This window comes from Rhipicephalus microplus, chromosome 1 (genome assembly GCF_043290135.1).
Source record: "Rhipicephalus microplus isolate Deutch F79 chromosome 1, USDA_Rmic, whole genome shotgun sequence".
NCBI classification, from domain to species: domain Eukaryota; kingdom Metazoa; phylum Arthropoda; class Arachnida; order Ixodida; family Ixodidae; genus Rhipicephalus; species Rhipicephalus microplus.
The window spans coordinates 222,207,021-222,223,193 of NC_134700.1; the positions used below are offsets into that span (position 1 = coordinate 222,207,021).

General features: G+C 41.7%; 1 protein-coding gene across 2 annotated transcripts; it reads left to right on the forward strand.

Annotated features, from left to right (window-relative positions):
* Nucleotides 1-243: 243 nt before the first annotated feature.
* On the forward strand, nucleotides 244-13,344 carry ORMDL (sphingolipid biosynthesis regulator orosomucoid 1-like). Of its 2 annotated transcripts, none has more exons than XM_075891429.1 (4): nucleotides 244-680; nucleotides 4,606-4,783; nucleotides 7,483-7,634; nucleotides 10,425-13,344. In XM_075891429.1, exons 2-4 carry the CDS (start codon nucleotides 4,616-4,618, stop codon nucleotides 10,558-10,560), a joined length of 456 nt encoding a protein of 151 aa, XP_075747544.1. In that variant the 5' UTR covers nucleotides 244-680; nucleotides 4,606-4,615; the 3' UTR covers nucleotides 10,561-13,344. The 2 variants fall into 2 exon arrangements, with proteins under 2 accessions (XP_075747544.1, XP_037268333.2); XM_037412436.2 differs by having other exon boundaries at nucleotides 245-680; nucleotides 4,602-4,783.
* The last annotated feature ends 2,829 nt before the right edge of the window (nucleotides 13,345-16,173 follow it).

Sequence of the window (16,173 nt, forward strand, 5' to 3'; positions counted from 1 at the left end):
AGGTCCTTCCTTCATGCTTTTTTTTACTTTTTTCTTTGTGCAAAAGTGTAGAGGTCACACTTGAATTTTAATATTGATTAAAAGACGACGCTAAATTTTTACTTTTTGTTTAAAAAAAACTATAAATCTAAGTGTTGGTTTACGAAGTATTACGGCTAGATGGCGTTAGCCACCACCCGTTCTAAAGGGTACAGCCATATGAATGCATCCATTCATGTTTTATTATTATTTTTCTCCCAGCGTGGTTTTATGTCACGTGTGTGCACCGCTCGTCTGAGTCGGAAGAACGGAGTAGTTACAGCTCGTGAGGTTTACAACAACGGAGGTCACGTGGTATAGACCTTGTGGCATCTTGTATGTGCGCTTGTGCAAAGGTGTACAGCCCAATCAAAGAGGACTAAAGAGGCGCTCGAGGCGCTAATGTCTCGAAGTGCTTGCGTGCGTAAGCCGTTCAATGCGCTAGGGCATTTCCTCTTTGGCAACGCTCTCTTTCTTCGTGCGATTCTGCACCACTTTCTATCGGTCGGCAGCTGAGCTACTGAGGTACGGGAATCTGAAGTATTTCCGACGCAAGGATTTCCGATTCCTCAACACAGTATCAACGTAATCATCCCAGTGTACAACGCGGGATCAGACAGGCTTCCAGCGACAACTATAGCTGTGACTCACGCTTTGCACTGGTGCGTATGACATTTATTACGTAATTTGAAGGGTCGGCCTTCACGCGGGTACACAACACATGTGTGCTTTATTTATTGCGAAAAGCATCGCTTATTCTATCATTGTGACGAGCAAATATTGGATCGATGTCGTACTTGTTGGTTGCACAAGGTCTTAGGTTAAGTGGGACGCTGACGAGGAAAGATGCTGCCCTCGTAAACTGCTTCTACTATGGCGTCTCAAGCTCGTGACTAGCTCTCATTTGTGTTTTGTGTTCTAAACCCGCAGTTTTGCTGGTAAAGTTTGGACGCTTTCACTTCGTTTTATCAGATGCACCTATAACTTGAGTGACTGCCGTAAATAGCCCGTGCTTTGAAGGCCGCAAATGCTTCCAGAATTCGAACGCGCTTGACTGTTTGTTATTGCCGGGTCTCTTCTCAGCGGAGCTGCGCGAATTCACTGCTGGCTGTCGACAGCCACAGCGACTGTATTTGCCTTCGCATTTACTAGATGGACGTACTACCAGGCTTGACTCATAGGCGCGTTCCTCGGCAAAATCTATGCACCGGAAGTGTGTATATATATATATATATATATATATATATATATATACATACATGGAAACATCATTTTTCAGTCTCAAGGCAGTTTAAAACTTGACTAGAAGCTATCAAGTGTGCTCTGTATCTGCTTTATTTTAGCATTTGCGACGTGTATAAACAGCCTTATCAGCGCTGCTATATAAGGTAGGCTTTTGACGTTATAAAAAATTTACCGGTATTTTTATCAGCCATTCACTGCCGTGCTGTCTGTCGATCAAGTTTATTCACCTAAGTACCACTTGTGCAATTTGTGCGATATTATTTCGTGATAATGTTTTTTTTTTCTCTTTCATTATACATAAAGCACTAAGCATAATGCTCTGCATACATGTGTTGTGTGTGTGTGTGAAATTTTCTGTATTTTAGGGGAAGGAAAACATTCTGTTGCCACTTGCCATTTTATTTCTAGATATTTTTTTTTGTTAGGTTGATATTATTTATATGATTTATCTGCATTCTTTGTGCGTTCCATTAGAGGAAATTTAAGAGTCTATATCCAGCATGCGTAGTACGTCAGCACTCGGATTTCGGGCACGGCTTGCAGCAAGGGTATCATAATGCTTTGCCCAAAGGTAGATTTGCAGTATGCTTGAGCATAGAGATTCACCATGTCAGGGTAGAAATGAAGCTTACGAGAGGCAAAGCACAAATTGGCTAATTAAAAGTATTGCTATTCGTGAACATGCCCATGCTGGCAAACATTCACGGCCGCAAGTTCCTTCAGGATCACCGCCAATTATGAATCAATTGTGTAGAACGACAGAAGAGCTTGTTATTGTTAGATGTGCTGTGCCCTAAGACAGCAAAAAAAGGAATAAAGAACTGCAAGGGAAATCGCTTATATTCTGCGTGGGTTCAGTGATTTTGTTCCGCATCTTTTATTATTCCTTTATGCTTTGTGCTGCGAACATCTTGCATGTTCACACTGCAATTTGGCTACGCATTTATGCAGGTAATGACTTGCAGCCATATATGTGCTCGCACAATATCGGCTAGCATTGTGTGGCAATGTGACTTTACTTAATAATGCTGTAATACATTGTCGTTTCACTCTTCTTTTTCTCTATATTTTATTAATAAAAATGCAGTCAGTAATTTGTTAGAGATTGGAAACAACTCGTTACCTTTTATGTTTCCATTTGGCACGGTGCAAAAGTTATGATGCTGGAATGTGCCTTACAGGTCTATACCATCAGTACTAGTTGCGTTATTATATGTTGGGAGGTCTTATTATGGAGAATTTTCATGGTAAATTTTACTCTGCATTAGTGCAGAAGTATGCATATAAGTACTGTCTTCAGTCAAGCCAAATCATCATCACTTATGCTTACGTCATTGACACCCTTATTCACATCTTTCTTTGGCTAGAGTGGTTGTAGTGTTGTGTTACCACTTTGACGTTCTTTGGCTATTTCTCCTATTGCTTGGTAAGCACCTCCTCACTTAAGTTATTTGGAGTAGATGCCGAAAATGCTGGGTCGCAAAATTACAGCTTAGAAATAGCTGAAGGGCATTACTGAAGGTTTGTTGCTTCTCCAGCCTAGGGGCAGCATTGTCTTCCTCTTTTCAGTATTGTCCTCGTCAGCATTAGGCAAGGAAGTTGAAGCACACACGCAAATGTGAAAGCATAAGCAGACAGTTTGCTAAAAATATTTTTTTTTGGACGGTCATGTGACAAAAAGGCAGGTGCATACAGTCCGCCAACCCAACAAACAGCAGTGCTGTGGCGATGACATTACTACATACAGACGAGTTGGCACTTGTCATCTTTGTGAATGCAGACCGGCTTGACTAGCGCTGGCGTCACTGTATGGTTTCAGTGTCATTGTCATTGCTATGCTGCTGCGCATGCCAGATGTAATGGCAACTTTTTTGTGTTTTTTTAGTTGCTGCATTGGCTTACTGAAAAAAGAGGAACTTTATAGGTCCAGGGCATCGACCGTCTCAGCATTTGCTGCTGTGTATGTGTACATAGATAATTACAGGAGGTTCATTGCCTTTAGTGGAGATATAGCGCCCTGTCCCATTGGTTCATTTATCTACATTTCAGCTCCATTCACTTATTTTCCCCCCATGTAAGTTCATTGCCATTGTAGGAACAGGAAGTTAGTATATCTGATCGATAACATTGTAAGCACTTTTTATTGATGTCAATGTACGCACTTGATGGTAGCTTGTACCATTTTTTGAACGAAGCCTTGACAAGGCTCTGCAGGATAACATTCCTGCTGCTCCGATTTAACAAGCGAGAGTTAGAAATCTGAGAGGCAAGGCAGTTTGTTCATTGTCTGGGGCAGGTAAGACCAATGAATGGTGACCCGCCACGGTGGTTAAAGTACCCCAGGTGGTTGAAATTTTCGGAGCTTTCCACTACGGCGTCTCTCATAATCATATGGTGGTTTTAGGATGTTAAATTGCAACAATTATTGTTGTTATTACCAATGGTGACCTTTGGGTCACTTAGTAGCCATTCAGTGTCACTTCATGAGGAAAATTATAGGGCAATGCTCAGACGTCTTTTGTGATACTGTGCTTCGAGCAGGATAATCTCAGCGTGCGTGAGGCATGTTGTGCTTATGAGTAGGATGGAGCTCGAAATGTGTAGAGGTTAGGACAAGTTTACTTGTTTCGGTAACCATCTTTGAACCAATGCTCTCAGAAGGCACATGCATCCAAAGTGCTAAACTCTGTGTGTTATTTCAGAAATAACAGAACCAGCACTAAAAGGTCAGTGAAGTTTTAGCAGTTTCTTAAAGGCTCATTCATGCCTGGAATTTTCACTGGCTGCGTTAATAACTGCGACTGGTGGGGCCAGTGTTCATGTCTGCTTGTGACCTATGCCCGTCACCATGCTTAATTCATGTGTTATCCTACTGCCATACCTCATGAAATAAATAAATTGGCGTCCTGTTTCAGTGCATATGATTGGTTCATATTCTTGGAACTGCGATCACGCAACTGAAAAATAGAACTGTAAGTGACTAAGCCAAAGCAGTCTCTTTTCGATCGAAGCAGCCTTTTGCATCTAATTTGGTATGTGGATGGTGCCACTCACAGGTGTGAACTAGCCTTAAGAATGAAGTTGCATCAGTACATAAAGCTCATATTTCAGATTTCTTAATTTCAGTTCTCAAGGTGATAAAAATATGTGCACTGGGAGTTAGCCGAAATGGAATTTAATGTACCCGTAAAGTTGTGTGCAGTAACTTTAGTCTAGTGTTTATGTTTCTCAAAAACAATGTGGCACAAGTTCAGTCACTTCATGAAAATGATGAGTGTGGCATTTTCTGTCATCTGCTTTCCTGATGAGCGTTCGTTCCCATTTCATTGTTCACGCAGACAGTTAGTTGACCATGCTAGACGGCAGTGCTGCAATCAACCCCAATGGCTCCTGGCTGAACAGTCGTGGCATCTGGCTTACCTACTGCCTGGGCATTCTCTTGCTGCATTTGCTGATACTCAGCTTTCCTTTCCTAAGCGTTGCCTGGGCCTGGAGCCTAACGAATCTTGCACACAATGTGGTAAGTCGTCCGCTCACTCCTTATCCCTCTCTTCATCTCATGTTGTAATGATATTGGCTGGCTTCTGTTTTAAGAAAATGATTATCATTGTCACGGCATCATCATACTTTTGGGGATGAAGGAATTTACATGGAAAACCTGAAAGGCGGATAAATTGGTTCAGTCTCGAGATGATTTCTGTAGTTGGGTATAATTTAAGGATGCAGGAGATGTCTGCTCGCATGATCGATGTGCGGCAGCTGATTGACTCCACTAATAAAGTGGTTGTCATGCTCAACAAAATGTTTGTCACCCTAAAACATGTACTTGTAAGGGTAAACAAGATTATATGCATCGTATCTCGGTGACTGGTTTGTTGTTCGCACTAGAGATAGCTCATTGGCAAAATTACTCGGCGTCGCCAGCTTTGCTGTTTCGTAATCGGGCTAGTTCAAAATATTGCGACATTTATTTGTTTGGCAGAATGACCTTGATTATTACTGAAAAACAATAATGCCCATACCCTCAATTTTGTATTTCACATCTAAACCTCACTGACAACAAAAACCCGAAGACATAAGCCGGGACACTTGACCTTCTACTGCTCACTGACAAGCCAGGGGGATGCCAATTTTGGTGCGACTTATTGTACTGGGGCGATTTTGGAGCTGTAAATGTTCTAGAAGTTTGCTGGATTGCAATTTCTTGTGACTCTTACAGTAAAAGCAATCTTTTTGTCATTTCAAGAACAATCCTGTAATACAAGTTAACTTAATATTTTTGTTCTTTTTTACTGTAGTACCGTTACACAGTGAAGAACATCTGTTAGAATGATTTTCCACTAGAAATTAGTATTAAGATGTCGGGTTCAAGATGAAAAGAAACCCACACATCTCCACGAAGGGAATCATGACAAAGGGCCGAAGTGCTAGGTAGTTATGTCACTCGTCCACTCGCGCATGTAAATGAGTGAGTGACAGTGCGTGTGTCTAATATATACAATGTTTTATTAATCATAACTCGTATGTTGTGTTCAGTTCCGCATTCCACTTTGCCTTCATTATTACTTATTTGTGTTCCATGAAACGTAGAGCCAATTGTTCTTTGATGGGATCTAGCCTGAAGTTGCAAAGACGAGGTCTGTGCTCGTTTTCTTTATATTCAGGTATTTGTAGGGAGGCTAGTCTTTTAGGCACTTCAACCACGTGTGAATGTTTCATTTCTTGACTAGGCCACGCTTGTGTGGGGGCTTGCTTGTCAGCTTTCGCTTTATGTGCACATCAATGGCTGTGTCGTCAGGTGTGTTTCTAGGAAGGCATTGCACCATTTTCAGATCGTCTATCAGGACGTTGACCACTTGACCTTTGATTTCGTACTGCCTTGGTCCTGTGCGTTTAACACCTGAAGTTCATGAACGGGAGCAGTTAATCGCTGCTTTCCGAGCTCTCGCCTCTGGGGTAGCTTGCTGTCTGCATGGAAGTTGAGCCGCCGTATTCCCCGCTCTCGCCTCCGAAGCAGCAGCTTGTTGCTGCTTTGCCGCTACTTCCTGAACTCCCACCTCCAGGTCAGATTGTTTTCTTCGTCGGACTTGCCTTTCGCGGGTGAGAGCACGTTCACGTTCGTTTTCATCCGTGGCAGAAATAGAACTTGTGGTCCGGAACATGCCTATTCTTCATCGTCTTCAGCCACAGCACAAAGAAAGTGCACATATTGCCTTACAAATATGTAGCAGGTACCTCGCTTATCACCAGAATGACAAGTGGCATAGTGGCACAGTGGGTGCTTTCCTCTTTCATGAAAGTTACGGTGGGTCTATGGTGGGTATCTTGTATGTGCTGTGCCGTGATGGGCATATGGTCAGTGTATAGTGGGTACCTTGCATGTGCTGGGCCAGACAACAGACGAACCTAAACCCTAAAATGATTCCCCCCCCCCCCCAAAAAAAAAGAAGAGTCAGGCTTCACTTGGCTAGTCTGTATAAAATTACACAAACGCAAACAAATAATGTGGAAGATCATAGCACAATGGAAGCTTGAAGTGTTAAAAAATACACGTAACCTTTAGTATATTGAATATTACCATATGGTCGAACAGTGCTCATTTTTGGTACTGCGCTGTCTGTGTAGAATGATTGCACAAATGTGGGGCCCCCCAGACTGCACCAGTGTTCGAACTAAAGCTCGTCCATCTTCATGGTTTTCGCATAGGCACTCAGGCGCATTCTTCTCGTACATACCACAGCGTCGTGCACACTGTCACGCATGCAGCCTCTCTCGTCGCTGCCCGCCGTTTCGACTGAACCGATAAAGCGTGCCACCACTGACCACTGAGATGGCGTTTGACTCTGCTAGCGCACCAAGCAGATGATGTCACTTGCAACCCTCCTATACATTAGAAAGATATTGCACAGATGTAGTGAAAATAGATTGTGCTGATAATTTTTAAGAACCTCTGTAGTATAAAAAACCAAAAACCTGGCAGTGCACGTAATCAATTTGTAGTGAATATAAGCGAGAAATATGTAAGTGAGTTTTCTTTTCTTAATCATTTACTCTACATTCTTGTGAAGCAGTGATACTGTTAGTTTGACAGTGATCAGGCTGTATTGCTTAAATCTTGAAACACCCATCTGGGAGATGTTTGAGTGAAGGTGGAGAAGACAAAGTGCAGCTGGGAAGCGAGTTTTTACAATAGTGCAATTGTATTGCCGATTTTTGCAGGCAATGTTCTTCTTCCTTCATACGCTTAAAGGCGTTCCCTGGGAGTCAGCAGACCAGGGCAAGTCACGGTACTTGACGCAGTGGGAGCAGATTGACGATGAAATGCAGTTTACAGCCACAAGGAAGTTCCTCACTGTGGTTCCTGTTTTTCTGTAAGTTCATGTTTATGGCTACCAGTTCTGACGGCTTATTTGGCTCCACTGCTCAATTTATGGTGCATAACCAACTATTTAGTGTTCAGATATCTTAGAAAGCACCATAGTACACTCAATCATAACGAAGTTGCACCTTACACAAAAACAAGTTCATGATATCCTGAGATTGAGGTTATTCTTAACACAGTATCTACTGTAAAACTATTTTTCATTTACTTCGTTATAACCAATAAGTTGTTATATCCCTGTTCATTATATCAAAGCTGGAGTGTATGGTTGAAGTTCAGACTTGAGACGTGCCTCCCAAACTAAACATTTTACACTTCCCGTATCTCTGATATTTGTACATTTGTACGATAAAAATATTGCTACAAGGTACCAATGACTGCAACAGTAAACTTGACAATTAGTATTTGAAATGCTGGCTTCAGGATGCGCTGCTTTTTGTCCAGCCTCCCCATTCTCAAGAAGAAAAGCACCACAAACTTTCTCCACAGTTGCTCTACTTGTGTGTACAAATACAGAACAAGTAACGTTGCACCATGAGCAGAAATAACCATTCACTCATTTTACTTATAATAGCATCTGGCCCCAACAGACTCGTATAAGCCCCTTGTTGAACCTGTTAGCGAAAGTATGATGGTAATCGCCCTAACCTGTCCCTTTCAATAGTAACCTGGTTCCCCCCATTGTCACCAGTTACACCGGTTTCTGCATGGCCAGTTACCTCTGTTACTGCATAGCCTTGCAGCATGTAAACAGCTCACAAGAGCTGGGGCGAAAGCTCCACATCTGACGAACGCTGTGGGTCTTCTGTAACGACTCTGGCTCTTACGGTATAATAATTAAAACACTGTCACGGTAAGCGGTTCGGTAGCTTTTGCCTATTGGTAGTCTGCTCTTGGGAACATGTCAGCCAAATATTATGGCAGTGAACACGACAGAGAATTCACAATTATGTTTTAAAGACAGCTAGAAAAGGCTCGCTCTTGGTGAATTACATCATCTACGGGCTGAATAAAGTCAGCAGTTGGAAGGATATGGCCATTGACTGATTTGATCATTTTCAGAGCATGGTCAAAGTCGTAAAGCACTGATGTTCCTTCTTGACCCTTGGTCATCGCCTTCTCTGTAGCTTCCAGCACACTCGTCTGGACAAAAGAAGAGAAAAAGCTCTTGAGGCATGTGATTAATCACTGTAACTTTGCTCTTACATGCGCTTCAAAAAACATTTTTATCAATCGATTCACAAGGCAATAAACTCTTACAGTGAGGTCGTTTAATGATGGCTTGAAAAACTCATGCAGGGCCCCTTTAAACATGAATTCTTGCAGCCACTATTGGACTTACTTGTTCTTCTGAATTTACATAACTGTCAGAAACTCAAGCTCGTTCTATTGTATCACTAATCATGCCTTGTGTTTTATTACGAAAGAGGAATTCTGTTTGATGAAAAATTTTGTTTGCTCTCCAGCCATACGCATGGAAGGTTTCTGACAAGGCTCCCAGATAAATATTTTGCGTGAAGCAGACCTATTCAGAAAAGTTTCTTGTATTAAGTGAAATTGGCTACAGTGAAGCCGCCAAAAAAGTTATTACAATATGAGAAACAGTGTTGCTTAATGTTCTTGCTTTTGCAAGCTTTCTTTCTTTTGCTTGTGTGCTTTGTATGTCAGTAACTTGTCGTTAACATGGGACTGGTATGAAATTTGGCAGGCAATATAAATTGTGGAATATATATTTGTGTGCCTACATACATCACTACGAGGATATCCCGAGCAAATAAAAGCTAGAATGTGTGTGAATTTAGTTTTAATTAAGTGCATGCAGCACAACTGTGCAGAAATAGGAGCGCCTTACAGCACCTATATCAACCTGGATTTAACGTAAGCAGTCAACAACTACTTATGTTATTAGTTTATGTTGGCTGCTATAGTCCTCGCTTGTGCTCTGGGCTGCAGTCTGATATTTTGCATTCAGGGGGCAGTGGACGCTGATTCATCATTCAATGATTACTTAAAAAGTGTTGCATGGCCCTTTAAAAACATGAACTCCTGCACCCAGTATTGTAGTTGAAAATTCTCCTGCATTTACAAACATTTCATCAACTCGGGCTCTTTCTGTGGTTTTACCTATCAAGATTTGTATCACCTACAAGAAATGAAGTTTCTAGGACGAAAATTTCTGTTTACTCTCTGCGGCACTGTTGTATGGTCGTGTTCACAATTGTGCTATTAAGGATACTTCCTTGATTTCGCCTTCTTAAATGCTCTCCGAAATCGAAAGTGCATCTGGGTACTGTAGAAATATCTTCACATAATTGACCATTTCGTGTTCAAGGAAACAGCATTTCTAGCTTTGGTAAGTGGGTCATTAGCTGCTTAAGGTGACAGAAAAAACGCGGTGCAAAAATTCGTTGTATCAGTACTCTTTCAATAGTGCTTACACATCCAATGAAGGGTGTTTGCTCACGGCATACACTACGGCATACTTAATCCTATCTGTACCACAAGAAGCGAAGAAAAGTGTGCCAAGTCCTTCAAAGCTGTGGTTTTAGAGGACTATATACTTGCCATAACGTGTATTAGTACAAATTTAGTGACTATATTACTCGGCAGGTAAGAAAAGAGTGTAGAAATGCGCATAAATCTGCTTGTTGTTTCTCGTCCTCCCCGCTCCCTCTATTTAGTATGGTGTCTTAGCATTTTTACGCATTTTGATGTGATTAGGTTGGCAGGTACACATCCCAAGTCTGTTGCACTGCATATTCCTTTGTGTGCATTTCAGATTCTTCCTTACAAGCTTCTACACCAAGTATGACTCCGTCCACTTTGCCATCAACTTTTGTTCCCTGATGTTTGTGCTAATTCCCAAGTTGCCCCAGTTCCACAAGGTTCGACTGTTTGGGATCAACAAGTATTGAAACCCAACCAGAGAGCAGAGATTAGGTCATGTTTCAGTCGTGAAGACATGTCCAACATCTTGCTTCGACGTTTTGTCTTTCTTCTTTATTGTTAACATTACCAAGGCAGCCTTGTCCTGCTTACTACTTCTGTAATAGAAAGCCATAGCTGTGACTAAAGCTGCCACAGAATCAATGCAATTATGTTCATATTATGCTTAGGATGTTGTCGTTACTGTTTTGTAATGAAACAAAATAAGTCATATTCATAGATAATCATTATTTTTAGATAGGGAGCAGTTGCTATTTTTTTGCAATAGCGAAATTTGCTCGCTCTTGTCAATGATGTTTTAGCACTGTTTTTGTGCAGTTGTTTTGGTGCATGACAGAATCAATTACCGATGTAATTGACAAAGCATAACTCCTTTGTATAATAGGAGTGCTCTAGTATATGTGATACGAAGTGCCTTCCTTATTTAATAAACTCTGTCATCACACAGTTTGTAGTGAGAGCTTTTCTTTTTATGGATGACACTAGGCAGCGAAAGGATGTACTCAGACCATGATTGTACTTATACCGTGACTCAGACACAGCTTGTACTATTTGCTCTTAGTGCAGGCCAGTGTGCAACTCAGTGATGCCTGTATACAGCTTTAGATTAACATTTTCCACTTTACGTACATTAAGCACAAGCACCTCTGCGTGACGTTACAGTTTGCGTCATTCGTTCGAAGTATTGTTTAACATACAAAAAATACGGGATAAAGACTTTGTTGATAAACATGGCCTTACCCATTGCCTTGTGCCAGATATGTCTAAGCCTCAATAATAATGAGATCTAAAGGAGCACTCACATCACGTTTACTCATGTCAAGATTTTTTGCGTCAACGAGTAGCTATCGACTCCCCAGTAGCGATTTGTGAACTAAAATGCAACAAAGAGTTGATTAACTATCACTTTTATTGATTTATATCACTGGCATCTAGCACGATTCAAAACAGTCGGCGAGCCCATCATTTTCAATGTTGGGTGCGCTTCCTCGCGGTCACCTCCAGATCACTCCACAGCTGACCACTTCTCCACAGAAGAGAGTTACGTGAGGCTCAGCTGCTTCGCAAGCATTTAGTCTGCTAGGCGCACACATTCAGTCATGCCTTGTCACCTGCAGTGCCGTCATTGCCGTACAAAGTGTTGACTAAGGTTGAATGCGACAGTCTGAAGCTTGGAATTGCCGCAATCCGCAAGATTGCGAATAACTTTCGCTTCGATCGATCCTTTGCAGGACAGTGATTCTGAGATAGACACCGTTCCAAGCAGCAATGAGGAGGCGCTCGAGGAGGCATGTTTCTGCCATGCTCGCTAGTGTGTCTCAATTAGCTATATTCGGGGACTTTGGTGTCCACAGCATTCACAGCATGCAACGCACCAGCAGAGAAATAGAATACGCTCTCTATTGCAAAGTTTTTTGCGCCGCCAGATGGCCCCCCCTATCTGGCTTCTCACGGTTACGGTGGCACTTATCCGGTATTACATGGACACAAAAAAATATATGGACGAACTAAAATTCACTACTGGCGATACCTGCATGTTACTTGTTAGTGATGATATCCGTCTATACACTACTCTACTTTTATAGCTTGTGGTCGTGTTGGCTGTAACAGACGTGTAATGAAAAGACACCGTCGCGCTTTTTCCGCGCTTCCAACCCGACAACTGCAACTCTCAATGGTTCCTCAACATGATGACTGACAAGCACACGTTAAATCTCTTTTCTTTCGCTGTTCTTTTATAGGTGCTTGCGTCTTGTAATGTCACGAAATCATTCAAAGCAGTGTGACAAAGATTAGACATCAAGAGTGAGTGCGTTTCCAGGCTTCGGTGCCACGATAAGAACACTGGGATCGTAGATGCATCACAACTAGCGCACTGTCACTCAGCATGGTATGTGCAGAATGTATCGCACTGAACACGTAGAACTAGTGTCGATGTCGCAGGGCATTCTATTTTCCATTGAGCTCTCGTACGCTGTTTGCCGTCGAAATATAATAACTTCCACGTGGCGTACGCGGTTTGAATTTGGCCAAAAAAACCTACGCATACCGAGCGATCGAATGAAGGGCACATCTCGATTCTAAAATTTGGTGTCTGTGCTCTTTTAAGAAGTGTACCAGTTGGGGATGTATTCTGAAGTGGCAGTCATGGTGCTGAAGACACTATATTTTAGTGTGAATTACATACATTAAACTATCTATATATCTCCGAAGCTGTCTGATAATAATTTGTAATGGTATTCTCCTCTGTACTGTTCAGGTGCATCTTGAAAGGGCCCTAAGCAGCGAGTTGACGAAAATGAAACTCGAGTTATCCTCTCCCCTTCCCCCCTTTTTTGTCACTTGTGCTGTCGCTAAGTTCTTCTATATCTTTTTTTTCTTTAGTTTAAAAGATAGCTATTGATGCAATGACCAAGCCATTGCACTTCGTCTGCTATGTGAAGCAGGGCTATATTCCTTTATAAATTGAAAGTTCAAGCACCACAGGCAAATGTGCAGCTGGTGGATGAGGCAAAACTAGCACAAATCAGTTGCATGTGTCCAAATTAAGTCGCCCCATTGAGTTATCTGAGAGCACACATCATCTAAAACCACTTTGTCATATCCAGTGCAAGCATTTCAGTCTTTCCTACCTGTTATGTGCATTATGCCATGCACAGTTTGTGCACAAATGTCTTGCCAAACAGTGTTTGCTCATCTGTATTGTGAACAGTGCAAATAAATTCGACATTGTAATGTTCCTTTACAATCCATGTTTCAGGTTTGGTGTGGCTGTTTTCATCTGTCGCTTCGTGCTGGATTAAGGTGGGATACTGGAAGTATGAGGTTGATGGGTGTTAGTTGACAAAGTGATTATAAGTAGGGAAACTGGTTTTGTCACCGATCATGAGAGCAGTATACTTAATTTTTTTGTGTGTTATGAGAAGCATATACTGTTGGTTTTTCTTTATTGAGGCATGTCAAAGTCACCACGTGGCTGAATTTTCTCAAGTACTGGTGGGTTTTGCTTCAAGATGTTCTCCCATCGTGTGCCAGTTTCTCAATTCTTCCTAAATTGGGGCATAATTATTACATTTCGTAGGGTGTTCACATATAGCAAACAATTGAATCATGAACATTTGCATTCTAATTCCTTAAACTGTTCGCTGTTGCAAACTGGTTGTGTTACTCAAAGGCCCGTAGCTGGGCAGTCTATACTTTCTCATTTTTTAATCAAAACTTTCTTCTGCCATGTAAGATTAAGTGTGTTCATTTTTTAATGCTTTCTTCTATATGCATCTGTAATTGGTGTAAATCCAGGTTGAGCAGTTTGGATGAGTAGTATGGATACACATTATTTGATGTATTTATTTCTTGCATCCTTGAGCTACAGAATATATCCTCATCTGGCTGTTTGATTTAAGCTGGAGGTTTTCATACAAAAGTTAAATGTAAATCTTATTTAGAATTTAATTTGAATTCTGCTAGCTATATGCATAACACAACTAAATAAGTCTTGTAGTTGTGTGCTACCAAATTACTCTATGAAGAGTGCCATTTGACAGAGTGACTGTGTGGAGAAGTTCTCTTTGCTGATTTAGATGAAGCGCCACAGTACTGCATTATGAGTTAGCAGCTATATCTGGAATGGCTGTTTTTCGTGGGCAGGGCAAGTTACAGCTGCTTCAATAAACCTGGTTCATTGTCCAGAAGTGATGAAATTTTGGTTCATCTTAGTGAAAAAGAGCCATGTGTGACCTATGGCGTTCATTATTGTTCATACTTAATTCGCTCTAACCATTACCTACCATAAAGAATCTCTTCAATGCCATGTAATTGCCATAGCAACGTCGCTTCAAAAGAGAATAAGGAATAATAAGGTTTACCATAAACAGTGGAAACTCCTTTCAATGCAGTGCTACAATGTAAATGTCCTCTGTTGTGAGTGAGGGTGTGTCTCCTTTCATTTGCTGCTCTTGGCAATACATTCATTCATGTACGATTCGGTTATAGCGGGCTCACATTATTTACCTGTACAGATTGGGTTATGTGGGAAACTGTAGAAAAGGCTTCCCAAATTAATTTTGCTCTCGGGGATCTGAAGAGGCACTTGCATCTCGGCACACAAGCATTTTGACCTCATCGAAATGTCACTGCAGCGGCTGAGAATCGAACTTGTGACCTTGTGCTCTGCAGGATGAGACTGATTGACATAACTTCTCTGCTTGAAGAATAGGATAACTGCACAGGCAGTGCAGTCGTTTTGGAGTGCTTTTTGTTTAATTATGCCACCACTAGTGTTTTGCTGGGATACCTCTCATTTCTCCAAGCCATTTTTGCAGATGAATTCGTTTATTCTGTTCAAGGGTCTCTTTGGTATGCTATAGCTTTATTGCTTTTGTGTGTTCTCACTGGTCGTACAGATGTCTTTGTTGTCAGCTGAACATGTGACAATCGCTCTTGACAGCTGCTGTCTAGTGCAGAAGGTAGAGGAAGTGAAGCGTAGTTGCGTTTAGCTAGGAGCGCATGCCGAGACCTATTCACCAGTGACAGGTCAAGCTGCTCTTCCAACTGCATATGCACAGTTTACTCGTGCTTGTATGAGCATGATATTGCGTGTGGGACTGTATTCAGTCATAACTAAAGCTTGCATTTCATAATGAAAGTTAGCAGCATTACAGACGTTCTAGCTGCTTGTGCACTCGGCGCTGGTCACAGTGATTTGAAAAGCTTTTTAGGTAATTTAGTCTTGACCCCGTGTTTTTATCTTTTTTTATTTCTATAGCCTAACGAAGTCTTAATTTCTACGAGATCCATTTAACTCTCGCATATTGTTAGGGCCCATGAGCTAACTTCTTATCAAGTTATCCCAGCCGTGGCAGCCGTACTGGCTCTTCGTGTGGTTGGCGCACATAGGCTGCCTGTGCACCTTATCTTGTTGTTAATCGAGGATCAAAAGCATGCCAAGCCAAAGTAGCGGGTGACTTCATGTGCGTGGTCTTCTCCCACAACCTATATTTACATATAACCTCATCCAAGCAAAACGCAACATCAGCTAGTTGCTCTTCTCAGCTAGCACTCTTCATTACGCTAGCATTGCAATAGCAAGTGTTCTTAGTCGAGTGAAATCTGACGATTCTTGACTGTGCATGTTTGCCAGCATGTTTAATTAGTAAATGAATGCTTACTCCGACATATCAGCACCATCATCATCAGCCTGACTATGCCCACTACAGGACAAGGGCGTCTCCCATGTTCTGCCAGTCAATTCGGTCCCGTGCTCGCTGCTGCTGCTTTATACCCGCAAACTTCCTTACCTCATATGCCCACCTCACCTTCTTGTCTCTCCTTCACCCGGTTGCCTTCCCTTGGAATCCAGTCTGTCCTCGTTATTGACCAGCTTTTATCTTGCTTTGGCGCTATGCTATTCCGACATATCATCATCATCATCAACAACAACATATATGGCTGATTATAATACAAATAGTGTATTGAATCACTCTTTCTATTGAAGGTTCACAATTTGGTAATGCTTTAGGGTTTCTTTGGTTTTTTTATATGTAACAAATTATAGTCGCTTATTGACAAAAATACAAAATACT

Coding starts and splice junctions, on each gene's coding strand:
- ORMDL (XM_075891429.1), top strand. CDS start 4,616: ATGCTAGACGGCAGTGCTGCAATCAACCCCAATGGCTCCTGGCTGAAC. Junction 4,784..7,482: donor CGAATCTTGCACACAATGTG/GTAAGTCGTCCG, acceptor CGATTTTTGCAG/GCAATGTTCTTCTTCCTTCA. Junction 7,635..10,424: donor ACTGTGGTTCCTGTTTTTCT/GTAAGTTCATGT, acceptor TGTGCATTTCAG/ATTCTTCCTTACAAGCTTCT.